This window comes from Bison bison, unplaced genomic scaffold, assembly GCF_000754665.1.
Source record: "Bison bison bison isolate TAMUID 2011002044 unplaced genomic scaffold, Bison_UMD1.0 scf7180017864089, whole genome shotgun sequence".
Taxonomy (NCBI): Eukaryota; Metazoa; Chordata; class Mammalia; order Artiodactyla; family Bovidae; genus Bison; species Bison bison.
The window spans coordinates 1,865,656-1,892,114 of NW_011494661.1; the positions used below are offsets into that span (position 1 = coordinate 1,865,656).

A 26,459-nucleotide genomic window follows, 5' to 3' on the forward strand; every position below is an offset into this window, starting at 1 on the left:
CAGGATTTGGAATAGCTCAACTGGAATTCTTTCACCTCCACTAGCTTTGTTCATAGTGATGCTTTCTAAGGCCCACTTGACTTCACATTCCAGGATGTCTGGCTCTAGGTCAGTGATCACAACATCATGATTATCTGGGTCATGAAGATCTTTTTTGTAGAGTTCTTCTGTGTATTCTTGCCATCTCTTCTTAATATCTTCTGCTTCTGTTAGGTCCATACCATTTCTGTCCTTTATCGAGCCCATCTTTGCATGAAATGTTCCTTTGGTGTCTCTGATTTTCTTGAAGAGATCCCTAGTCTTTCCAATTTGTTGTTTTCCTCTATTTCTTTGCATTGATCGCTGAAGAAGGCTTTCTTATCTCTCCTTGCTATTCTTTGGAACTCTGCATTCAGATGTTTATATCTTTCCTTTGCTCCCTTGCTTTTCACTTCTCTTCTTTTCACAGCTATTTGTAAGGCCTCCCCAGACAGCCATTTTGCTTTTTTGCACATCTTTTCCATGGAAATAAATAAGGCTGAATATTAAACAAAATCTTTAAAATACATTTACCTGCTATGTGAGAGACCCATCTTACTTCTTGTCCTTGTGAGTTGGTATCCACATACTCTCCAGCTTAACAAAAATTAATGATTTGTGTTCATTATTTTAAGATTATGGGAGTAGATTACATGAAGCTCAGAGTTAACAAAGATGCATATAACTTTTTGTGTCTCCATTTCCTCATCTCTGAACCCTACCAGTTGGACTAAATGATCTATAAAGCCATCTCCTAGATGTCTAAGTTCTGTCTCCATCAATCTAATTATGAATATTTAATCTGCTGGGCGGGCATGTTTTAACATACTTCCTGATCTTTTACTAAAAACTACTTGGCGTTTTTGCATTCTAGTGCCCCATAGAATGGTTCCATTATGGATGTGTTGGATTGACAGAAGCCCCCAAAGGAAAATGGTACTGTCCACAGTGCACCGCTGCCATGAAGAGGAGAGGCAGTCGGCACAAATAAGGGAGGCCATTTCGTTTGTGGAAGAAAAAAGCTTCAACATTTTATATAGGACTTTAAAAAAAGAAGAAGCAGTGCATTTGCAGGCAACCACTTAAAGGATTTACATAGACAATCCTATAAGATCTTGAACTTAAATTTTATGGGTTGTATTTTAATAATGTAAGTAAATTATTTATGCACTCCTGGTGTGCTCCAAATATTACTCCAGTTAGCCTTGGATTATTTCAGTGGCCAACGTATGCAGACATTTGTACTCCTCAACCATTTTCTCCAAGTAATGGGCATTCTATAATGTAGACTTCAAAGAATTCCAACGATGAAGATTTTAAGAAAAGTATTTTATATTCAACAGGTATGTTCTGCTGCATGTACTGTACTCCAGAGCTGTTATGTAACACTGTATATAAATGGTTGCAAAAAAAAAAGTGCTTCTAAAAAGATAATGGTTTTTTAAATGCCTTTATAATAAGCTTTGTTTCTTTGTGAAACTAAATTCAGCGGGCTGAAGCAAATGGTTCATGTGATAAAGTGGGCTGATGTCCTCTAGAGTACCTGGGTACATAAACAGAAACTCCTGTAGGTAAAAACGAATCTGGGCCATTAGTCTTTATATGTTTCTGCATCCAGACAGAGTGCAGTTCATGAGGGTGGGGTGGGAGGGCTGAGGGGAAAGGGTGTTAAAGTGATAACATTTTTATACCAAATGTGTTTATTTTTTTGTGCAAGTAATCCTTAAAATTGGAATTGTATTAGGTGTTAAAATAAAGTTTTTAAAAAATTACTTGTATTTATACTTTACACACTTAATAATGAAAATTTCTTAATTCCAACTAACTTCCAATTTTCATAATCTCAAAAGGACAGAGGCCCAGGACACAGAATGCTGCGTAATCTGTTATGTCTTTAATAATGCTTGGAATTTGTGATACAAAAATAAGGAAAAGACATTTTTATGTAAATGTGAAATGCAAATGTATTTTTCTAGAAGATCCCCCTGGCTTTTCCTTCAGTCTAAGGGACATGAAAGAAGTCTAATTACAGCAGACGAACGGAAATAATCATTATAGTTGTTTTGACTTGAGGCACTGTGGCCAAACTGAAATAGAGAGACCCCTTGGATTGGAGCTTAAAATTCACTTCTCTTTTTGCTTTTACCACATGTTGGTATGCCAGTTAATTCACTTCTTTAGTCACTCTGGCCCTTATTAAACCAGGGTGATGCCAGCTTCAGGATGTCTGTAAGCAATCCTGAAAGTTTTATTCTACAGGTGCTATTTAAACTAGAAATTTTGCATAGTGGAAGTTTTATTTAAGGTATAATATTGAGTCTGGTCGGTAGAAAAATCCTTAAAACTTTAGAAATACTTATTATGTCATATTTCTTTTATATTGAAATGTACTGGGCCCATCAGATTTATGTTTTAATCAAAACCACTTATGAGCCTCTTAGAACTTATATAGAAAACTGTAAAATCTATGCAATGCTACCCAAAAGGGTATGGATTAGATAGGGGATTTTCAAGGTCTCTTCCAGCTTCGAGATTCCACAGTTCTGAGCTGCTGCAGTCTAATTTTATAACTGGACAGCCCATAAAACTAAGTTAGGTTCATTTGTGGGTACTCATGATTTCATGATACTCAGTATTTTCTTGGAGATTTTATAAACCCTAAAGAAATAATATATAATGTAGTATTCAATTAGCTTATTAGCATGTTGCCTGGGGATGCTCAATGGTATTGTTTAATCTTATACATAATGACTTTTCTAAACTCACTGTTTTATAGGAGTTGGTTCAAGGAAAAAGCCTTATGTACAGCCTTATTTTAAGAGAAAGTTCTTGTCAGAGTCAGGAACATCCCTGTTTCCAGCTGCTATAGCTAGTCCCTTTCAGTGTGTGAATTCCACTATTTAACCAAATCACTCAGAAAAACATTTTGACAAATTTTAAGCTCAAACGTTGAATATTTTGAAGCGTGTATAAAGACGTAAACAAAAATTTTGTGCAATTATTTAGTAATGGGTGGAACCTGTTAATATCTGAGATCTATATAATGGGCCAAACATGGAACTACCTCATCAAAAAAAAAATGTGGCCAACTATTAATAATTCTTTGTGACATTTACATCAAGGGGTATATGAGCATTTTTGGTATTATACACATTCAAAATCTTTGTTGTACAAAACTCGTGTAACAGTTGGTGGCATAAGAAAAATCCGAATGTGGGTTCACAGTTTATAGGTGGTGAAAATTGAGGCCTTACTGCTGTGGAGTGTATATTAAAATGTTCATGGTGACACATTTGAAGCAATAAATGGCTTAATGAAATGCCTAAACGAAGCTGAGTGTTTGATAAACGTACAATCATTCTTTTTTAGGGCAGTTCATTTTTTTTAGTCTTTTATCCTTCAAAGCAAATTCCACATATTTTAGATTTTTAACCGTCTTTGTTTTGTACAATGTTAGTGCCCTTTGTCCTTAGACCTCAGCAATAGTCTTCTTGACATAATGAATTATTTTAGACTTAGAAAAACAAATGTCTAATATACCATAAGGGGTAAGATTCTCTTTGAATGTGTAGACATTGCAGTGTTTGTCTTCAGCTTTCACATTAAAAAAAAAAAGTCTTTCAACAGGAGGGTTTTAAGAGAAAAAAGAATATCCTCAAAAATGTTCATTTTTATAATCAAACGTTAAGCATTTAGATGTTGAGATTACACAGATGAAGGTATTTGTGTGTGTGAGGGGTGGGCGGAAGAAGTGGGAAGGGATGGACATGTTAATGAGTAATTGTTGTATTTTAGTAAGTGCTATCAATGGATGTACTCATTGTTCTAGGAACTGTGAGAAATTTAACTTAAGAGCTATTATTTAAATAAATGATGCCTAAAAACAGATGGTTTTCCAGGCAGGTGAAATGGTTTTAGAGTCATGGACATTCTGGGAATTTAAAAGTCGTCTGAAATGAGTAGATGTGGTATAGGGAAATGTGCTGACAGAGGAGGAACCTAGAAGCTGAGTGAAAGTCTGTTCATGAGCCATGAATTCATGAGAGTCTGTTCACTGTGCCATACAGTTGTTTGTCAGTGGGAGTAGTGATAGCAGTTACATATTGTCAGTTGAATACTTTCTGATTATTTAAGTTTAAATCATGGCACTTTTCTTACTGAGATTATAAGCTAGAGATGACAAAATTAAGACTAAGTCTTGCAAATGGCTGTAAAATTCTAAATTTAAGGTGAATCTTTTCTCCCAATTTTTGAATCTACAAATCAGAATTGTTCATCAATTCATCAAATCATCAAGATTTTTAGATTTCCCTATTTAGATGGTAAAATATAAATTATTAAAACAGATTGTAATTTCTGACCCAGGATCTTAATATTTCATGTTTTGATTTAGCTACAACAGAAAAAATTTAAAGTGAATTAAAGATGAAATGACTTCAGAATTGTTTTATGTTTAATTGAAGTTTGATAAAAGAGAGATAACCTCTTCTGGCCATTTCCATTTTAAAGTAGTCAGTCATGTATACCTTATAAGTCAGTATTTTAACTTAATAAATAACTTTAGTAACATATTATTAGAAGTCTAGACATTAAAATGTGTATTTGAAATAAATTTAATAATTAATAAATTTTTCAGAGCCTTTTACTTTTGTCACTCCTGGCAAAGGAGACTGTAAAGAGAACATTACAAGATTTCAAGGTGATCCAGTGGTTAAGACTCCGGGCTCCCAATATAGAGGGCCTGGGTTCCATCCCTGGTGGGGAAACTAAAAGCCATCATTCCACCTGGTGCGACCAAAAAAAAAAAAACAGAATATGTATATATAGTCATTTTTCTGCGGCTCATTATAAATTCAGAAGCCAATGTGAGAAGTGAGCTTGAGGAATGTGTATAGTGTGTGTGTAGCTTATTCTCATCCCTCACTTCTACTGGCCTGTTAATGACTAAGAGTAATTTTTCACAGGAAGGTGTATACTTGCTAGTCTTTAATGATGAACTATTTTAAAAGCATTCATAAGTTTAATATTGCTTGTAGGAAAAAACAATAACCGTATTTTAATTATTTTTGCACCGTTAAACCTACTCTACTATAGGGACCTTCCATGCTAACATATTAAAATAAGAACAATTATAATTGGTACTAGGTAACTTTAAAAAGCTATCTAGGTCAAATGGAATACAAGGGACCAGGCGGAAATATTTCTAAATAACCCTGAATATAAATAGGAGTCAGTTCATTAGAATGGTTTTGCCTATCTTATAACTAGCCTAATAGAAGCTTTTAATGTGACCTCCCTAGTATGTTCCACTAGAACTTATCGATTTTTTATTTGTATCCTTGATGAATTTGTATATTTATCTTTAATATGACAAATAATTATTTTCTTGAATAGTTGGAGGCATTGATTCTAAAGATAATTTTTTCATGGGTTTCCAAGTGTACCAAAAGATTTTTTCACTTTTCCAATGGTTGTCATTTGTAAGTGTTTGAAAAAGAATCCCCTTATGTGTTGAAAATAAAACAAAAAATAGGCTTATATGTAAGAGAAAATATGATTTAAATATAGATGTAATCTTTTGACTTTGTGTGGTATACATGTAACCAAAGAACCATACTCTGTCAAAGAACATTTCCTTCTTAGTCACTTAGATTGGCTAAATGAATGCCAGCCTTCACTGGAGTAATAAGACCAAACCTATCCCCTCCCATCCCCCATTACACACATCAGTCTTTCAGGGAACAAACAGCGCTGGAAAATTTTTAATACTTTTCATTTTCTGAAAACAAAAATGGATGATTGAACTGTGGTTACATTTTAAAAAAGAAAACAAGCTAGTTATGTAGTTATCTTGAGATAATTTATCATGATTTCCAAGGAATATTATGCTGTAAATCAGCAGAAAAGAGGAATGAAATTTTTAATTAACGTAATTTGATTGTATGATATTTGTTCATGTTTTATGTATTAATTGATAAAAGCTTGGGAATTCTGGCTGTATGCCAAAATGTAAGTTTATATCCAAAGGAGAGTAAAACACTGGAGAGATACAATTCTTTGCTTTAAATATTTACCATTCTACCTATGTAGAGGATGTGAATCTTAAAAGCAAACGTCGAAGGCTGCAAGGAAATGATGTGCCCAAATTACATTTGTTTGGAGGAGCAGTATAATTACACATTCAAGAAATGGTTAAAATCCCAATGGAGCTAATTGTGTGATTGCCACAGGGACTATTCTAAATGAGGTAACAGACCATTTTTGGCAGCCACATGGAAAAGTTGTGTAACAAAGCCTTCCTTTGGTAAGTTTTAGTCTCCCAATCGTAGCGCTACTGACATTTTTAACCAGATGATTGTTTGTTGTGGCGTGCTGTCACGCGCATTGTGGGATGTTCAGTGCATTCCTGGCATCTGCATAGGAGATGTCAGTAGCATCTCCCCTGGGTCCACAAGTTGTGACCACCAGAAAAGTCTCTAGACAATGCCAAATGCCCCTTGGGGGACAAAATTACCCCCACTGGGTTATATGTTACCAAGATGTGAAATATTTCTTGTGGGAAAATGGCAATGTTATGGAAAAATATGTGAATTTATGATGTATAAACCTTATGAAATGGGAATTTTTTAATTATTCACAAAAAGATGCTGATAGATGCTACAATAATAGGAAAGTGAGTTAAATAGTTTCAGTCAGCAGTTTCTACTGTAAAGAGATATAAGTATACTAGTAAGAAGGCAGAACAGAATATGATTAAAAAAAAGTCATCTTGGATACTGGTGCAAGCATATTCAAAATGCCTATGGTGACAGAAACTTGTGAAAAATAGAGTGATGGGTCAATAACTACGGAGAGCTGGAGAGAGTACATCCCATGGAACATCCCATTTCAAAAGGGCACCTGCAAGTGTGGTCATATGGAATATCCAGGAGATTTATATGCTCAGAAACACTGGTCCGGTGGACAATTTAAAATGATAAGCCCTTACTCTGGAGGGTGAAGTCTATCTGGACTGTTTTGTTCATCTAGGAATTTAGAGACTATAGAATGTGTCTGTTCAAACAAACATGAATCAAGGAAAAGATAGAAGGAAAATGAAGATTTTCACTCTAGTATTTTATTTCCATGTGTAAATTGAACAAATGCTGTGCCTGAGGGAAGCCTCTTCTACCCTAATGCAATTCCCGGATATCTGCAAACCCTGAGCTCACCATTCAGCGGCCTAGAGTGGTTTTAGCCTGTAGTGGTTTTAACCACTACAAAGGAAGAATTTTTTTTTTTTTTTTAATGCACAAAAAGTCCCATAAAGTTTCAGTGGTCTTAAGCTGAAATCCATAGATTTGTACGAAAAAGTGACTTCATATAATCATTAGGAGAGAGTCAATGGAACTGAGTTAAAAGGAAAAGGCTTGATGCTGGGAAAGACTGAGGGCAGGAGGAGAAAGGAGTGACATGGCACAAGGTTGGATGGCATCGTCAACTCAATGGACATGAGTTTGAGCAAGTGGGGAGATAGTGAAGGACAGAGGATCCTGGAGTGCTGCAGTCCATGGGATTGCAAAGAGCTGGACACTACTTAGCCTCGGTACAACAAAAAAATTTTTAATGTTGACTGCATTAGAAATTGCAGAAAAATTGTAAGTCTGTTTTAGGATTTCTGTTCATAGTCCTCCAGCATATCAAGAACCAGACCTCAGCCTAATTGCAGACTGAACTTTCGGTTTTTCATTATCATGAGCGGTAGATGGAAAGTTCTAAAGACAGGTGAAAGGACGCATGATCCTAAACCTGATGTAAATTAGTGCTCTGTGTTTATGTGGCTCTGGGAGATAACACATGATCAGGTGTCTCTGCACAGACCTTAAACCAGTGCAGCATTTTCCTGCACAAGGATAGTGAGGGCACTAAGGCAAGAATATGACATTGCACATGGACTTTTCTGTTCAGTCTTGCATTTTGCACCTCTGAGAGTAACCCCATAAACTTGACCCACGTTATTGTCCCCATGGACTATAGCCCACCAACCTACTCTATAGTGATTCTCCAGGCAAGAACGCTGGAGTGGGCTGCTATGCCCTCCTCCAGGGGATCTTCCTAACCCAGGGATTGAACCCAGGTCCCCCGCATTGCAGGCAGGTTCTTAACTATCTGAGCCACTAGGAAAGCCTGTTATTGTCCTTATCCTTCCTAAAAAAAAAAAAAATATTTTGCTTTGTGAGTTTACAACTAAAGATAGTGGTAATATAACAGTATATTCAGATAATCATAAATAATGGGCTTCCTAGTCTGACAGTTACCATAATATCTTCATTAAAAAAAATTGGGGGAAGGAACTTTCTGGATTCCTGTCTACAGATGGCTAAATAAACCCTTTAACTTAGAAATTATAGCCATCCTTGATCAGAACCAAACTCTCCAGTTTTATCCTTAGTGTGTGCATGCATGTTTTGTCGCTTCAGTCTTGTCTGACTCTTGGCAATGCTATGGGCTTTAGCCCACCGGGCTCCTCTGTCCATGGGAGTCTCCAGACAAGAATCCTGGAGTGGGCTGCCATGCCCTCCTCCATGGGATCTCCCCAACCCAGGGATCGAACCCATGTCTCTTATGTCTCCTAAATGCCACCTGGGAAACCCTTTATCCTTAGTGGTCTCCCACTAAAACCTAAAACCTTCAGCAGTTGAAATATTTGTGACTTTCCAAGGTCAAGTTGAGAAACTGGCACTTTCCTGAAGCTTTCCTTATCACCTCTCAAAAGAGGCGAGCTCCTATAAAGCAATTATCCTTCGGTAAAAAGTAATTAAAAAAAAGAGGTGAACTCCTGATTATGATTCTTCATGGCACTTGACTTATCTCCACCTTAGTTGTGGCTGGGATTGTCATATGTGCACCAGCCTCTTTTCCTTTTCCTCATATTCCACCTCAGATTCAGTTAGATGGGTCCATATGAGCGGGCTCAGAGCAACAGAATGTGGGCCAAAGTATATATGCCAATTTGAAGCTTGGTCCCAAAAGACCTGTCACATAATTCTCCATGCCTTTATCATTTTTCATCTGCTAGTATGATTCAGAGGATCTCAGTGGGTATCCAAGATTCTAGAATATGGAAAGTCACTGGGTGGAAGGACCTTTGGTACAAAATGTCTTAATAGAAACTGACACTGGAAAATGATATAAGTGCAAAATGAGCTCCTGTTATGTCAAGCCACTGAGATTTCATGGTTACTTTTTATAGAAGTTACCCTATCCTGACCAATTTGCCTTTGTGTTTATTATATTTTAGTCATTTATGGTATTTGTCAAATGTTTTGTGTTTTCCACATCACCTGGAATGATGTTTTTACATAGTAAAGATTAAATATGTAGTTCATGATTTAAAAGCATCCTGTTACATTTGGAGCTTATGGGGCAAGTTCCATAGTCAGTATTAGAAGAGAGGTGGTAGGAGCTAGGAAGAGGTCAGACAAATCCTCTAGGGAGGAGGTACTGGAAAGTGAGTACCCAGGCGTGGCTGACAGAAACCCCAGAACTTAACTCACAGCATCACCACTAGTATGTATACCTGGATTTTACATCATAATAGTCAGGAGCCTTCTTGAACGAGAAAGCCTTGCAGGAAACCAAGAGGGCCCAGAATCTGAAGATTTCCTCTTCTTATCAGGATACAACAGAGAGGAAATCCATGTCAAAAATATATCCCTATGAGCACAACCTTGGAGCCTTAGGTGACCTTTGAGCTTGGCAATCACTGAAGTCCATATTTTATGACTAAGCTGACACTCAAAGAGAGAAATGACTTTCCCAAAGTTCCTGATCAGATACTGGAAACTTCTCTATTAGAGATAGCTTTATTCCTCTAGTTTACAAAATAAAGCAATTTTTAAAGTAACTTTTTCAAACAACAGCTATTAAATTCAATCTCCCCATTTACCTCCATTTCATACCCAAATCAAAATGAAACATATGTTTGATAGAAGAGTATCTTTTGTGTTGGAGAATTTTAAAGAGGAAGACTGCTGGTCCAACCTTGAATTTATAGAATTCTAAAAGACCTGCCACTCTATTGGCCCAGGTTAATGCTGCTTAAATACAGGCCCTTGAATACTGAAATGATTTAGGAGAAGAGGTACTTTATGAAATTGTATGCACAAAAACATTCACTCTGAAACACTGCCAGAATCCACAGGTTCATATACAGTTTCTGCTTCTACTGCTCTCACTGAACCAATTTACTCTCTGTCTTCACTGTTCCCTGTTCTGATGCTTCCAAACTCTAACACATGCTACTTCACCTTCCATCACAACTAGGGCATCAATACCTCCCACCTGTAGCCTCCACCTTCTACTCACTCCCATCTCATACTTGCTCTCATTTTCCCAAACCAGCATCGACCACCCAACCCCACTTCACAGAATAAAGGAAAGATGACTAAAACCAAGTGCTCATGTTTGCTTTGGAGGCTTATCCAAGAGGCCCATTATTTGATAATTATCTGTTCATGTATCTGCCACCAAGACAGATCCTGAGCTCAGCCCCAGGATCAAAGACATAACAGCATGCATTCTTCCAACACATGTGTACAGAACTCTTATACATTCTGTCATCTAGTCACTCCAACAACACTTCAAAGGAAGCACTAATATTATCTTCATTTCACAAAACACTTGTTTAAAACCAGTGATAAGAGGCAGTGCCATGATTCTACCCAGATTGGGGCTACCTCGAATGTTGTCAATGGACTCCCTAGTCTATGTGTGTCGTTTTTTCCACCTCTTCTTCCTACCATCCCACTCTTAACTATCTCTTTTCTCACTTCTGCAGATACTGTTTTATTTACTGTCTTCTCTCACTCCCTCAGACTCAGTGGTTAAAATGGAAAATTGGGTTTTTCAATCTGCTGGTATCATTTCTAAAACACGAATTTGCCATCTTCTTTTTGATTCCTGTTATTTGAAGTTTAGCTGTAAAATTAACTATGCTGTTGTCTTTCACTTCTCCCAGCTCAAAGACAATATGATTTTAGCATCTGGTTTGTGCTTTCTCTCATAGCCTGTACTCAACAATTTAATGATGCCCCAAAATAACAGTGTTCTTGCCTGGAGAATCCCAGGGACAGGGGAGCCTGGTGGGCTGCGGTCTATGGGGTCGCACAGAGTCGGACACGACTGAAGCGACTTAGCAGCAGCAACAGCAGCAAAATAACACTTCAGGTTTCTCATACTCAGTCTTCAGACTTTTTGCCTTGATAGAAATACATGTCCATTCCTTTTCATCTACTGAAGAACTTGGTGTCAGCTTGGATCACATCAACACAGGGACAATTCCAATTTAGAGATCTCATAACTCCTACTGTCTGTCAAATTACATTGTATGTACCAAAACTATATCTTCCAATACTGCTGTTTAGCTGTTTCCTCTTCATACTCTCTTGGCTTCTAAAAGTCGACTGCCCCTTCATTTTCCTCTGTGCCTTCATTTGTCATGGGATTGAGGACTCTGAATCTATAAATCAAGCAATATTAAACACACTGGAGGGGATATATGCAAGGGTTTGAGGTAAATCTAGCTTTAGTGTGAATGCTTATTCTCTGAAGCTTTAACGTGTTCAAGTATTGGTGGTCTCTTAAGCTAGAAGAGGAGACGCCCCAGTCTCTGAATCTATAATAGCGAGGCACCCGTAGGGGGCGCTCCGTCTCACAAAATATAAGTGACAGGAGCGTGCCTAAAGGGATAGGATCACTTAAGGGGTGTGGCCTTACAGGAGAAGCTCAGCTCACAGGACCAAGTTTGGGTCAGAAACAGGTCACAAAAGCCTATTTAGAGGAGCCATGGAAGAATTGTCTGCTATGAGCCTAAGCCAGTCCTGGGTATCCAGAGAGGTGAGCAACAGGCACTAGCCAGTTTGCTTTCTCCGTGGCATGTCCTCAGCTGACTCTGCACAAGTGGATGGAGTCTGCAGACTTGCCCTGCTAAAGGTTCCTTGTGGCACTCTTTATAGCATTAGACTGAGTTGACTTCTAGACAAAGCCCGCTGTGTACCCCTTTCTGCTGAGCAAAAGTTACCAATGTCAGCTACAATCCAGTCCTTAGGGGAACCCAGTGTCAGGCAATTAAAGATTCAGTTTAGCCCAGGAGAGGAGTAATGATGTGATAGGAGTTGGGTTCAGAGCAGAAAAAAAGATCATAGATAATTTCCAGTGGAATCAGTGCATAAAACAGACTTTCACGTGCTGAGGTCCAGACAGTACCCGTGACCCTCTTATCCCCATAGCAGTGACCGCAGTTCCCTCAAGTGAAGATCCTCTCAACTCACGCACCGAGTCTGTTTACACTTCCCCTCGACCTTTGTCATCAGTTGATGAAAGCCTACTTGTTTTTCCAGTGCTGGATTAGGGAAAATAAATTACATAAGGGGACAGACATCAAATATATATTTAAAATTCTGCAGCTCTGGGTGATTAGCCACATTTCAGGGGGAAATGAGCAATGTTGCTTCCAGTCTGGGGAAGCCAGGCGTCTCAGATGCGGGGCTCATAGAGCGCTCCGGCCGCCCCCCCCAACCTCCCACCCCCGCCCGGGACCCGGGAGCCCGGGCCTTAGCCCCGCTTCTCGCCGGCCGGGGGCTGGCTCCCCGCGGGCCGGACTCCCCGCTCCTCCGGCTCCGGGATCCTAGCCTCGAGCGCGGCCAGCGCGCCCGTGCGGGTCTGTGTGTCTGCGCGCGCGTGTGTCCGTGGGTGGGAGATGAATTGGAATCATACGACTGGGTGTTTCCTTCCGAGTGGTTTTGGTCAGCCATCCATTAGGGGATCGTGGAAACTTTTTTTTTTTTTTCCTGACTAAAAGGATGAAAACTGAGTAAGTACAGAGAACTTTGAACTTGAAACGGAAAGAAACAAATACAAGCCAAACCCTGAGGATGATAACCATGTCCATTCAGACCGTGTATTCCCTTTTTCTGTCAAAAGCCTCGAAGGCTTAGAGGAAAGTGGCAATTTAAAACGGAATGAAGGGAAAGAAACAGTTAAGAAACATGAAAGACTGAAAGCGGCACTGCTTTAAAACCGGAGGAAAAATGAGGAACTGTTAAGGCGAGCTGGCTTGCCTCCAGCTGTGCAACAGGCACTTTGGTTTAAACCTATTGCGTTCTCTGGGGCTGTTTTTAGCCTCCAGATTTACTTTGGTGTTGTTTCTCTTTTCCTGTGAAGCTTTTACTGTGAGTTTAAGGATGTTGTGAAAAGTAAGACATTACCAGAAGCAACAGTTTGGCAGCCTGGGGTACGCTCAGGTTATTAGTTACAACTATTATTATTTTGATGTCTTTTTTTTTTTTTTTTTTAAGCCAGGCCGGCCACTTTTTACTGTCCTCCATGGAAGGGCTCTTACTAACCGCCTCAGGCGTTTGGGATCTATGATTCTTTGGCAGGATGCTTCGGAAAGTTTTTTTAAGTGGAGATGGCGCTATCTTGATGTGATTTAAAGTTGTGGAAAAAGAAGACAGTTTGGTCTTTTTCATGCTGACAAAAAATAGCTGCTATGACTTTTCCGGCAACGTGGACAGGGGCCAAGTGAAGCTAAACTGGTCATGATCTGTCGTCTAATGTTCCTCTGTCGTCGGCGATTTTGCTCCCGGCCCTTCTTGGTGGGCTTGGTGGTGGCAATCTGTCTCTTCTACCAGACTCTGACACTCTGGGGGACAAAGAAGCTTGCAGCTGCTGGCCCCGGGGCTGCCCCAAACACACCCACCAAAACCCAAGCAAGCAGATGCACCAAAGAATTCTTCCTGGACAAGCAGTGCTTCCTTCTCTCTGACTTTGCACAGGAAATTGGAAAGGTAAGGCTGGACATAAGCTTAGCCTTGACATTTTCAGCAAAGATAGCAGTCTGCTTCTCTCTGTTCCTTCTGTAAGACTAAAATTAACCTCCATGAGGTCTGAAAAGGATCCAGAGTATACACAGCCCAGAGAGTGACCTTCTGACAGTGAAACACATGCTAGCTTCAGCTTCTTTTTTTACTTCCGGAGAGTCCTGGTCATTATCTTATCTCTCAGAATTTCACTTCATTTCGGCTAAATGAAATAGACCATTTGGAGGGGATGGGGGTGATGTGAATTCTTTTTAAAAATTGGGGTTCTAAGAGATCTGAAGATTTACAGTTTGGGAACATAAATCAAAGATTCATAAAACTTGGCAAAGATTGACTGTCTCTTTTCTCAAGGTAGTCTGTATGAATGGCCGGACCATTCTAGACTCCAAGTTACTCCAAAATTACATTTTCTAATTGGTTATGTCTATTTATCATTGCTGAGCACATTTCTATAGCAATATAATAGTGTAATAGGTTTCTTCAAAAGAATTGACACAGTGCATTTTATTGCTTATAAAATTAGGAAAATACAGATTATTTTATATTTATACTATCCTAATTAACTTTACTAATCTTACTTTGTTAAGTGTGGATAAAATACAAGGCACAAGGAAGTACACAGAGTTTTTCTTTTACTATACCACTCTGTTTGTGCCTGTTAGTAAAATGAAAACAAACCAGCGTAAAACAGAAAACAGGCACAAATATTCATGATAACAAAATCACTGATTTCTATACTACAGCAGGTAGTGTAGTAAGATAATTTAGGAATCTGTAAGCAATAGCTTACATGTGTAGAGCTAGGTAGATTCTATGATCATGGTTATTGTTTGGAGCAGAATTTCTTGTCAAATATCAACTTATTGCTACCATCATTGCTAACACCAAAAAACTTTCACACTAAAAAGAATTTTGAAAATTAAAAAGAGAAAATGTTGTTGACAAAAAATTAAAAAAAAAAAAACATTTCACATATTTCATTTCAGACGTATAATCCTTTAAGGTTGGTAATGTAGGTATGATGACACTCAAGGCAGTTTAGGCAAGCATTATGACATGGTACATTCATCTAGTCCCTATTGCAGTGCTGATTCTCTAAATAAAAGTAAATTCAAAGCTCTAATAACAGTTTGTGAAACCACAGCTGAAAGAACTAAATGAAATGCAAGATAATATCAGATTTGACAAAGAAAATTTGAAAACGTTTGAGTGACTTTATCAGCAGTGTCAAGAAATATGACCAAAAAAGCAAATAATAAAACTAGGAACACATCTAGATGAAACTTCAAAGGCAAGTGTGAATCAAATATTAAATTCTCTAAAATAATTGAAGAATTTGTGTTTTTTATTCATTTATATCATCATTAACATAACCCTTATTTGTGTTTTTAACACATCAAATTCATGATGGGTATAAACTTTGACTTTGAAAGTCACTTCTTGTTTGTTTCCAATGAGTGTAATTTCTTTAAAAATATTTGAGATGGTTTTGCTCTTTAAGTGCTTAAATTTTTTGCTAAGAATTTGGATAAAAAGGTTTTTACTCATTAATTTGCAGCCTTTATTTCTCACTACTTGACTTTACAATGGACTCCTGCTGTTGCCTGTAACTTAGGCATATGTTAACTGTTATTTGTAGGCTGTCACAGAAAATTCCATTTTAGCTTTGGACCTTCTGCCACTTATAAACCATCTGAAACTTATTGGCTGCTGGTGTAAAACATTCACTCTAGAATGTTCTTCACTAAAAATGCTTAACACACGATGCTTTTTTTTCCACAGTCTTAAATATTTTAACTATAAGCAAGATTCTGAAATCACAGTTACAGTTCAGAAGCTCAATCGATATGAAAACTGAATTTCCAAACATTCGCTGTGTACCTCTATTTTCGACTTTACTTGGGCCAACCATTGGTTTAGAGCCAGAAAGTGTCATGTGGAGGTTAGTTAAATATAAATGAGTTCTCCTTGCAATATATGTCCCAGAAAAGAATCACATAATAATCCCTTTTTGAAGATTAAATATTCTATCAGATGGCTAAAATGAAGAAAGAAATGTCTTTGGAGTCTATACATAAATCCGTCTCAAAAACAGCTACTTAAGAAGCTCATTAAAAAGATAACTGATGAAACGCTAGCTACCTAGATTTTCCCACAAGACCTAAAATATAGCTTTTGAGGCATTATTTAGAAGAAGCATTGTTTCTAGCTATAAATTTTGGGGTTTGTTATTTTATTGTCAAACCAAAATATTCAATTACTAGGGCTTTCTCTTACTTGACTCCGTCCATCTTTAGGTGATTATTAAAGTCACCTAAAACATCTGGCTTTGACCTAAGGTTCACAGATTCCAGAAAGTATTTGGAGGCATAAGATGTCTGCCAAACCCAAGCATTTTATGCAAAGAATTGTGTGTACATGTATGTGTGGTTGTCTATGTGGGAGAAACTACAATCCCCTTCAGATATTCAGACTGAAAGAAATACTAGGAAATAAGAAATGCTTAAGAAGCAGAACATTTAAACTTTAAAGTGCATTTAAACTGCCCCTTCCGGAAGTGTAAGTTGGGTCTAGTTTATAAATCTGAAAAAGGAAAAAAAAAAAAATCTGAAAGAATCCACTTGAGAACATTTGTAAAAAGTGTTTCAATGAATGCTGTAGTGTCTGCAGGCATAAACAGTCTAAAACCAAAGTATACTCACAGAGTACTTCTCGAATCATAGTTTTCATACTTTCATGAATAAGCAATAAGTATTTCCCAGTCGATTTGGTTGTAGTTGTTTCTCAGAGAGAAACTTTTGTGCTTTATCTGCCAAGTAATAGAAGGGTCTGCAGTAGCAAATATTTAAAGGTGAGTGACTGTGCTCTTTACACCTTTCTAACTGGGATCTGGTTCAATGTCTAAAACCGTTTTCGGTACAGATTGAGATCATGGTATATAGAATATGCCAACTTTCCATAGTGAGGAAATGCTCTTCTGGCCAAATTTTAATTCTTTTTTTCCATTTGAGCTTCCAAAGAGCCTTGCTAAGCAGATGTATTTGTGTCATTTCTTCTGGGTTTTCTCTCAACATTCATTGCTTGTGCTGTTTCTTAAAATTATTTCAGTGTAATGTACAAACTGAAGACAGTTTCAGTTATCTTCACTGAAATAGGTCACTCAATGGATTTCTTCATTTTCCTGGAATCTAATACTTCAATATCTCATAACATAGGGACCACATTAAGTTATAAACAGACACAATGGAAGAAAATCTCCTTGGTATCTGCTCCTTTAATGGAAACTTAGCTGTTTGGGGAATATATTTGTACTCACCATAGCCATGTGTTTCTGATTATCTCTTGTTGATTCTACACAAGGAGACTGACTACTTCTCTGTCGCTTGATTCTTCATTCTCCATTTCTTCTTTATTCTTTCTGTAGCGACTGTTCCCTACAACTACTGTCCCAGTGTCCCACCATAAACCAATGTAAATGAATGTTTTCACTGTAAATACTTTTTTGTTTAATCTGCTTGTGTTCCTCATAATACGTGATATATCTAACATCTGAAAATTTCTAAAAATTTCTTGTATAGCCCAGAAACAGAGCCCATGGCAAACACTTAGATGCTAACATTTTATAGGTTGGTACAATCCCAGGGACATGAGAGAAGGGGAAATAAAGGAAGAAGGAGAGCAAATACAAGTGGGTGAATTATTTGGAGATTTCCAGACAGGCCATTTTAAACTATTACATCCCAGAACAGGCACCAGGGGAAAAGGGCAGGAAGGACAAGCAATTTATCTGTCTCTCCAGTTTTCTTTCTTCTGTCTTTTATTTTGTTAGAATTGGTCCCATGCTACTTCTAAGTAGTGTTGCCTTGACTCTCTGGACGGCCATGGGTTGGGGGGGGTGGTCAGGGCTTCAGTGACTGCAGTGCCACCAGGGAAAAATTGGAGTGGTCCCTTCCCTTTCAATCTGTACTGTGCATAGGAGTTTCTAGGTCTGTGATGGCCACGGGGGTGAAGTGTCCCACAGCTTTATGATCACAACAGTGGCATGCGAAATGGCCACTGGAAGAGTACGTGAGGCAGAGTGATCTAGTGTCTGATCCAATATTTGTGCTAATTTTGCTTTTTGAAATCTACACAGAATTTCTAAATATGTACCCACTCTTGGGAAATGACATCACTTTCTTTAAATGAGATGTTTATAACTATTTCACTAAGAACTCTCCTCTCCCACTGAGGGTGGGGAAAAATAAACCTTTCTTTAGCTTGTTTCCTTCTCATCCCTTTCATTCATTCATTCACTTATTCATTCATTTATTTTATTATTCATTTAGTAAATATTTGTTGGGCAGTTTATTTGTGCCAGACACTGTGCCAGGTACTGGTGATACAGAATTATTGAGTTGATCAATAAGTTCATTTGGGTCTTCCCATAAGATGTAATGGAAAAACCCAAATGAACTTTTAGCCAACCCAATATAAGGCACTGTGAGATAGACAAGTAAATAAATAGAATGTCAGGAAACCCATAACTTTAAGACTATATTTTGAAAGATGAGAGGGAACTATAAAGGGTAGAGAAAGAAAAGAAAACACTGCATGCGCAAAGAAGAAATTAGCCTCTGTGTGTGTGTGTGCGTGTGTGTGTAATGTGTTAAGGGAAGCAGAGCAAGAAGGCAAATTGATGAGGTAGAGAGTTCAGCAGGGTCTAGATGTCTAGATGTTGGAAATGAGGGTATGATACGGAATCTAGATTCTCTCCTGAAGGTAACAGGGAACCCCGAAAGAATGAAAAGCAAAATGTGGTATGATTAGACTTAGGTTTAAACAGACTACTCCAGAATGCACACTGCAGAATGGACTGGAGGGGACTGAACTGAAGGCAGGCAGACCAATTGGGACGCTGACTCAGAGATGACAGTGATGCAATCGCAAGCCAAGGCATCCCAAAGATTGCCAACAAACCACCAGATGCTTGGAAGAGGCCAGAAAGGATTCCTCTGCATGTTTCAAGGGGGTGGGGCATGGTGCTGCTAACACCTAGGTTTCTGATTTCTAGCCTCCAGAATTGTGAGACAATACTGGCTGGATGGCATCACCGACTCGATGGACGTGAGTTTGAGTGAACTCCAGGAGATGGTGATGGACAGGGAGGCCTGGCGTGCTTCAATTCTTGGGGTCGCAAAGAGTCAGACTCAACTGAGCGACTGAACTGAATGTTCTTTTGCTTTAAGCCACTCAGCGTGTAGTACTTTGAACAGGCAGTCCTGGGAAACTGATAAAATGGGGGAGGCAGAATGGGTTCAGCCCATGAGCTCTCAAGTTGAATCAGGAGCACTGATTACTTTGCTCCCTTGGGAACATTTCTTGATCTCTTCAGTATTTTGTTTCCTACCCTGAAAATGTATATATTATCACCCATCTTACAAGGCTAACATGAGGCTTAAATGAGAGAAAACATGTGAAGCGCTTGAGGTATCTGGCAAGTAGGAAGTACTCGGTTAGTGTTAACTATCAGAATAATTATTATTGAATCTTCTTAAGGATTTACCCATCTCTGTAGTTTCTATCGGAGAAGGCAATGGCACCCGACTCCAGTACTCTTGCCTGGAGAATTCCATGGATGGAGGAGCCTAGTAGGCTACAGTCCATGGGGTCGCTAAGAGTTGGACATGACTGAGCGACTTCACTTTCACTTTTCACTTTCATGCATTGGAGAAGGAAATGGCAACCCACTCCAGTATTCTTGCCTGGAGAATCCCAGGGAGGAGCCTGCTGGGCTGCCATCTATGGGGTTGCACGGAGTCGGACACGACTGATGTGACTTAGCAGCAGCAGCAGCAGCAGCAGTAGTTTCTATAGACCCTAACATTTGGCCTTCCCAAAGTAGGTGAGCAGAGTTATTGCTGTAATGAACATGAGTAAGGAGAGTCTGAGAGAAAAGCCTTGCTGAGTTTCTCTCCCTGTTCTCCAGCCTCTCAGTTATTGCCTTTTCACAGTAGAATGAGCCTTCAGAATCAAGAGGAAACCTAGGGAGGCTGTTATGTCACTCAGAGTCAAGCCTGCTTATCTCTAAGCAAGGTCTGCAGTTTGAGCTGAATTTTTTTTTTTTTTTTAAGTTTATGAGGCTAGCATTAACCACATGTTAGAGCTGAGGATGTGGAGAGATGAATTCGGTGTAGAGTAGGGGAAAGCAGTTAAGATTTTGACCCTGAATAAATATGTATTTGTTTACTGTCTGTCTCCCTCCATAGAATATAAGTTCCTTAAGAGCAAGGGCTTTATTTGACTGGTTTATTGCTACATCCTGGGTGCCAAAACAGTATCTGACATGTAATGCGCACTGAATAAATATGTAGTCAATGAATGAATAAATAAATGAATCATGAGTTGGAGGGTCAGAGACAGTCCTCATTAAAGCAGAGGCCAGGAAATGAGAGGAACTCCTCCTCTTTCTTTTTTCCTTTGCTGAACTCTCGGGTCCTTCACTCCATCTTTTTCCTGTACCAGTATCTCTTGAAGTCCTTTCTGTACATTTCTTGCACTTTCGCCTGGTGTAATGGTCTTGCCATTTTGCTAATTGAATTTCTTCATCAGTTATCACCTGTCTCTCTTGTTCTTTTCAGCTCATTTATCTCTTTGGGATTCTTCTCCTGTAAATAAATATCCTCGAGTATCTCAGTCGGTCTGACTTTTTGCGATCCCACGGCTGCAGTATGCCAGACTTCTCTGTCCATTACCAACTCCCAGAGCTTGCTCAAACTCATGTCCATCACGTTGGTGATGCCATATCCAACCATCTCATCCTCTGTTGTCACCTTCTCCTCCTGCCTTCTATCTTTCCCAGCATCAGGGTCTTTCCAATGAGTCAGTTCTTCACATCAGGTCACCAAAGGATTGGCGTTTCAGCTTCAGCATCAGTCCTTCCAATAAATATTCAGGACTGATTTCCTTTAGGATTGACTGGTTTGATCTCCTTGCAGTCCAAGGGACCCTCAAGAGTCTTCTCCAAGACCACGGTTCAAAAGCATAAAAAGTATCTATCGTAAGTTAAAAAAAGAAGTGTTAGCAACCTGTATGCTTGCTAACTATACCCAACCCTCTTCACTTCTCTGTCACCATCATTTCACCTCTTTGTCTCAAGCAATTTCCATTTTTTAACAGATTGATTTTTTCCAAAATTGAGCTTTTTCTTTTACATGTTTTTATATTTTAAATGGATTTAGATGTAAATATTCTAAAATCGTGCTGATGGCATCTAAATAGAGAGGTCTATGTATTGGAGGCTCTCAGGAGATGTTGTCAGCATACTAATAGATATGTGATTTTCCTAGAATTGGTTGGGCTAGTGATGAGCATTTAATGTTTGTGGATTTCTCTGAGATAGTTGATTAGAGCTATGTCAAATTTTTACAATGAAATTTTAAAAATTGTTCATACTGAGAGGATTTTATGCAATTGTGAATTTTGCTTATGTTAGACAAACTTTATTGAAGTCTTGATGAAGCTTATATTTAAGCAAGTTTGTTAAATTTCATTTGAATCAAGGAATCAATCAGTTTATAGGTGTCATTCTCTCTTGTTTTTTCACAATAGCAGCAATAGCCTCTGCCTCTTTCTCCCTGTAAGCAATTCCCTTTCTTGTTCCAATGGAATTGGAAACTCACATAAGCTTAAACTCTCTGAAATGGAAACCTCTGTGATACACTGTGACATTATAAAAAGTGCTTCATATGATCAACTTTGAGTCTGTGGCCTTTGGGGTGAAAGGAATGTTTTGGTTTTATTTTTCCCTTTGATTTCCTTTGGTTATTTTTTCTAGGGAGCCATTCTCACCAAAAGAATGAGCTCATGTTCTAAAATAGAAATTATGTTCTGTAACAAAAACTATACCAAAGTTGGCAATCTGCAAGGTAAAAGTCCTCTGTCAACTTTTGTACTTTAGAGAGATGGGTTCAACAAGCAAAACAAAATATCCTGGTTATCTGACACACGGTTAAAAAAGGAACATAATGATAAAAGATGTATTGAGATTTTGTTATAGATAAGGATATTAATGAAAAAAAATGTTGAACTTTCAATTAAATTCACTAACAGAGGCTATGGGTACTTAAGAGATGAACCAAAGTAATAATTAAAAGAGCACATAGACTTGAGGGTACAGAATGGGCCCTATCAGTGTGCTCTGAAATAAGACTCCATTTGATTTTGCTAATCCTTACTTAAGGACTCTGAATAGGAACCCCCACCAGTCTGTTTATACTGCCGCCCAGTCAGAAGAACTCTCTAAGGGGGAGACTTGGAGACTCTGAATATTCCTGGGGAGAACAGGCCTGACTGTCCTCAGCAAGGCTCCTAACCCCATACCTGTTTACTATGTTGAATAAGCAGTCTATTAGAGCATCAGGATGTTGTGGAACGAGCATGGGCTTTCCTCCACATTGGTTCAAATTCCAGCTGTGTCATTTACTAGCAATCACACACAGACACATTTTACCTAGATTTTAAACTCTCAATGTTGTCATTGGGAAAATGAGGCTAACTAAACCTTACTAGTGAAAACTGAATACGTGTTTGAAAACAGCAAGCGTGGTGGCTAATCAGAGTTGGCATTTGTTAAACATTGGTGTTCTTCCTGCCCCCATAAGAAGCTGTGTTTAAGCTCTGACCTCAAAAATAAGCACTTTAAATTTATTTGTTTCCTATATAGTACATATTTTTGATCCTCACCCTATGTTCTTTCTCCGTTATATCTGCTTAGGCAAATGTTTAAAGCAGCATGTTGTATGCTAACTGTCTGTCACTTTTCTCTTTTGACCCTCTCAGTGCAGTCAAATGCAGACACATTCCACTGGTTTTCCAGGGTTCTGCACAATACTGCCTTCTTCTCCCACTCAAGAAAGTGTGTGCTTGCAAACAGTGGGAATGCAACTCATGTCCCCTGGTTTACAAAGTGTAAATTATTTATAAATTTTGACATTTTAATTCTTTTTATAACCAATTTCTTAGAACATACTTCACACCTCATCTTGACAAAAAGAAACTCTTATCTGCTGCCCAAGTGTATTATGACTATGACTAAGACAAGGATCTGGGGAAGAACAGCACTTCAGGCTGGGAGATTCAGGCAGGGAAAAAAGCCTGATGACAATCTAGGGGAAGAAAGGAGAATTTATTTGAATAGTAATATTGCTCCAGGATCCTGGTGTTTCTTGTTTGTTTTGACATAAGAAAAAGTAGATGGTTTGGGGCTGGTAGTGCAGATTTCTGGAAACCTCCTGAACAACTGTTAAAGGTCTGTGTATCTGAGGCAAATCGTGCTGTACCCGCTCGTCTCCCCACACCGTCTCCAGGAGAAAGAGGACACACGGAGATGGGAACCCAGCGCGAGCGTCCTCAGTGGCTGACTTATGACTCTGTGACCCCGGACTGTAGCCCACCAGGTGCCTCTGTCCATGGGATTTCCCAGGCAAGAATACTCAAGTGGGTTGCCATTTATTCCTACAGGGGATCATCCCGACCCAGAGTTTAAAGCAGAGTTTCCTGCATTGACAGGCAGATTCTTGACCACTGAGCCACCAGCGAAGCCCAGGGACCCAGTACCTATGCTGAAAAGTTAAGTGACCTTAGATAACTGACTTTTGGAGGTTTCATTTTCCAGGACTGAGGCTTGCAGATGGAAATGCCTGTTACACAGATGTTACCTGATCAAATTAGGCAGAATGCTTTGGAAAACACTGAGATTATAAAAGGCAGGGGAATAGACATTATCATATTTGTTAAACGATAAACTGAAGGATGGGGCTTCCGCAATGGCTCAGTGGTAAAGAATCTGCCTGCAGTGCAGGAGATGGAGACTCCAGTTCGATCCCTGGGTCAGGAAGATGCCCTGGGGGCAGGCATGGCAACCCACTCCAGTATTCTTGCCTGGAGAATCCCATGGACAGAGGAGCCTAGCAGGCTACACAGCCCATGATGTCGCAAAGAGTCAGACACGACTGAAGTGATTAAGCAGGCATGCATGCAAACTGAAGCATACTGAAAAATTTAGAGTCTGAGCAAAACTTGATTCCATCTGGGCAGTGCCAAACCGGAAGTGGTTAGGAGCACTTGGAGGGCAAGAATCCAGGGAGAAACTACTACAGAGAAAATGTAGAAGCAGAGCAAGGACGTTGTAGATTGGCTGTAGCTTAAAACCTTCTTTGCTGCTTGTGACTGGTTGTCCTTAAGTGTCAGTTTCAAAACCTCCACTTTGATCTGCTCATATAGACCGCCGCAGCATTAGAGTCACCTCCGTCTCATGGTCTCTTTGTTCAATTAATTTAACATATCCCAAAGTATAACGTCATGAAAATATTTTCATTGCATTTGGCGTGTCTTGAGGGAAAAGAATGCACGTATATGCAACATAACTGTGAATACCAGAAATAGTCCTTTTTTTCATTAAAAAGTTATACGTATTGTGTGCTCTACAAATGTCAGGTTATACAGTTATGTTTCAGAATGCCACTAGAAGTCTAGAATTGTGTTGTCATAACTGGCGACTCAGACAGTAAAGAATCTGCCTGCAATGCCGGAGACCTGGATTGGATACATGGAAGATCCCTTGGAGAAAGTCATGGCAACCCACTCCAGTATTCTTGCCTGGAGAATCCCCATGGATAGAGGAGCCTGGTGGGCTATAGTCCATGGGGTTGCAAACAGTTGGATTGAGTAACTAAGCACAATTGAGTTTCACTGTTTCTTTAACAAGCAATAGGAAGTATACCGGTATTCCAATAGTTTCAGCCCTAAGTCTGGTTCTTCCCTGGTGGAAAATCTAGCATTAATTTAGCCAAACTGCACAGATGCTTCAGGCAAAATGGAACAGGAAATTAACTTTTTTATAGCACTGTAGGACTTGCCTGACCTTTGCAAAGTATCAGCCAGAAAGTTGACTTTCATATTAAGCAGTAAACCTTCCCTGCTGGCCACACCCAGAGGACAGAGGAGATTTCAAATGGGCTTTTTTCCTCACTCTTCCCTTTATTATTAACTATTTTTTTCTGTGTAAATAACGACAAGTAATAACATATCTGGTACTTCCTACACATACGCTAAACCTGTTTCTCATGTATTTTAATGCTGCATAAGCTATTTTAAGAGCAGATAGATTTGAAACAGTTAATTTTCTTTTTCAAGGAAGCATAGATACAGGGAAAAGGAGGTCAGCTGATTTCTTTTAAAGAAACAGTGGTTAACATAATACTATGTCTGCTTTAAACACACTTGTTTGCTGTAGAGCAGAGTCAATGTATTTGTCTATATATCCTGTTGGGTATATATATATATATATCCTGTCGGAAATATAAACCTCAAGAAGCTAGAATTGTCTCCTGCATTTACTATAAAATAACACTTTTAAAAGGAAACCCTTTTCTGTGACATAAATGGGAGGATGTCTTATCATCCAGTGATGAGCACATGATCTTAAGCACAATTCTTAGCAAAACCCGGAACAAAGGAACCAAGTGCTTGTAATAATGCAGCCGTTCCCCGTGAAGTCCAGCATTTACACAAAACCTTCCAATAAATGACTGGCAGTTGGATCAGGGCAGGGATTGAGTTTACACAATGCCTGGCATATAACACGTGGAATGAGTAGATGAATGGGAACTTGTATAATTAATGTTGTTGTGTCCAGTATAGAACTTCCTGTGGTGGCCAGCAGTGCTTAAATTCTTCTTTTGTACTTTCAACTGGATTCTTAAACACTGATCTCCCCTGGGTTCATCCAGGTTCTTCTCCACTTATAAGACGTCCTTCCCTCTTGCTTTTCTGAGAAAACCAAAGTAATCTGTCCTGTTTAAAGAGATGCTTTCTTCTTCAGGCCTGACCTATGAAACCGTCTGCTGGACCCTTTAAGAATAAACTGGACTTCTAGCAAAGGAGGTTACTTTTTTAGCTAGTCACAGGGGGGAAAAAAAAGCCAAACGCTCTTCTATAGCACAATTCATCCCTCACGGAAAGGATTATAGAGTTTAGGGTGTTGAAAATTTGATAACAATATTAGATGATGTCTTATTCTTTCCTCTAGAGATAGTGCTTATGTTGTGGTATTACTGGATATTGTCATTTCTTGCCAGTTTTTGATTTTTAAAGCAAAAAAGTTGGCCGTGAACTACTTAAACATTCTAGAATGAGTGTGTAATTTGGAGAGTCCTAAGATTTTGAGAAATATTAATAACCTCAGATATGCAGATGACACCACCCTTATGGCAGAAAGTGAAGAGGAACTAAAAAGCCTCTTGATGAAAGTGAAAGTGGAGAGTGAAAAAGCTGGCTTAAAACTCAACATTCAGAAACTTAAGATCATGGCATCCGGTCCCATCAATTCATGGGAAATAGATGGGGAAACATGGAAACAGTGTCAGATTTTATTTTTGGGGGCTCCAAAATCACTGCAGATGGTGACTGCAGCTATGAAATTAAAAGACATTTGCTGCTTGGAAGGAAAGTTATGACCAACCTAGATAGCATATTCAAAAGCAGAGACATTACTTTGCCAACAAAGGTCCATCTAGTCAAGGCTACGGTTTTTCCAGT

The 26,459-nt window shown here is 38.9% G+C and overlaps 2 protein-coding genes across 6 annotated transcripts in view; both read left to right on the plus strand.

The window, feature by feature from the left end:
- ING3 (inhibitor of growth family, member 3) overlaps positions 1 to 3,677 on the plus strand; it is a 28,641-nt gene extending 24,964 nt beyond the window's left edge. The window contains exon 12 of the mRNA XM_010838061.1: positions 893 to 3,677. Within this exon, the coding sequence (XP_010836363.1) occupies positions 893 to 1,009 (117 nt within the window). The 3' untranslated portion in view covers positions 1,010 to 3,677. The remainder of the gene's footprint in view (positions 1 to 892) is intronic.
- Positions 3,678 to 12,642: 8,965 nt separating this feature from the next.
- CPED1 (cadherin-like and PC-esterase domain containing 1) overlaps positions 12,643 to 26,459 on the plus strand; it is a 330,082-nt gene continuing 316,265 nt past the window's right edge. For 3 of the 5 annotated variants that reach the window (XM_010838063.1, XM_010838065.1, XM_010838066.1), the window contains exon 1: positions 12,643 to 13,847. In XM_010838063.1, the coding sequence (XP_010836365.1) occupies positions 13,599 to 13,847 (249 nt within the window). In that variant the 5' untranslated portion in view covers positions 12,643 to 13,598. The remainder of the gene's footprint in view (positions 13,848 to 26,459) is intronic. The other 2 variants (XM_010838064.1, XM_010838067.1) reach the window with 2 other exon arrangements.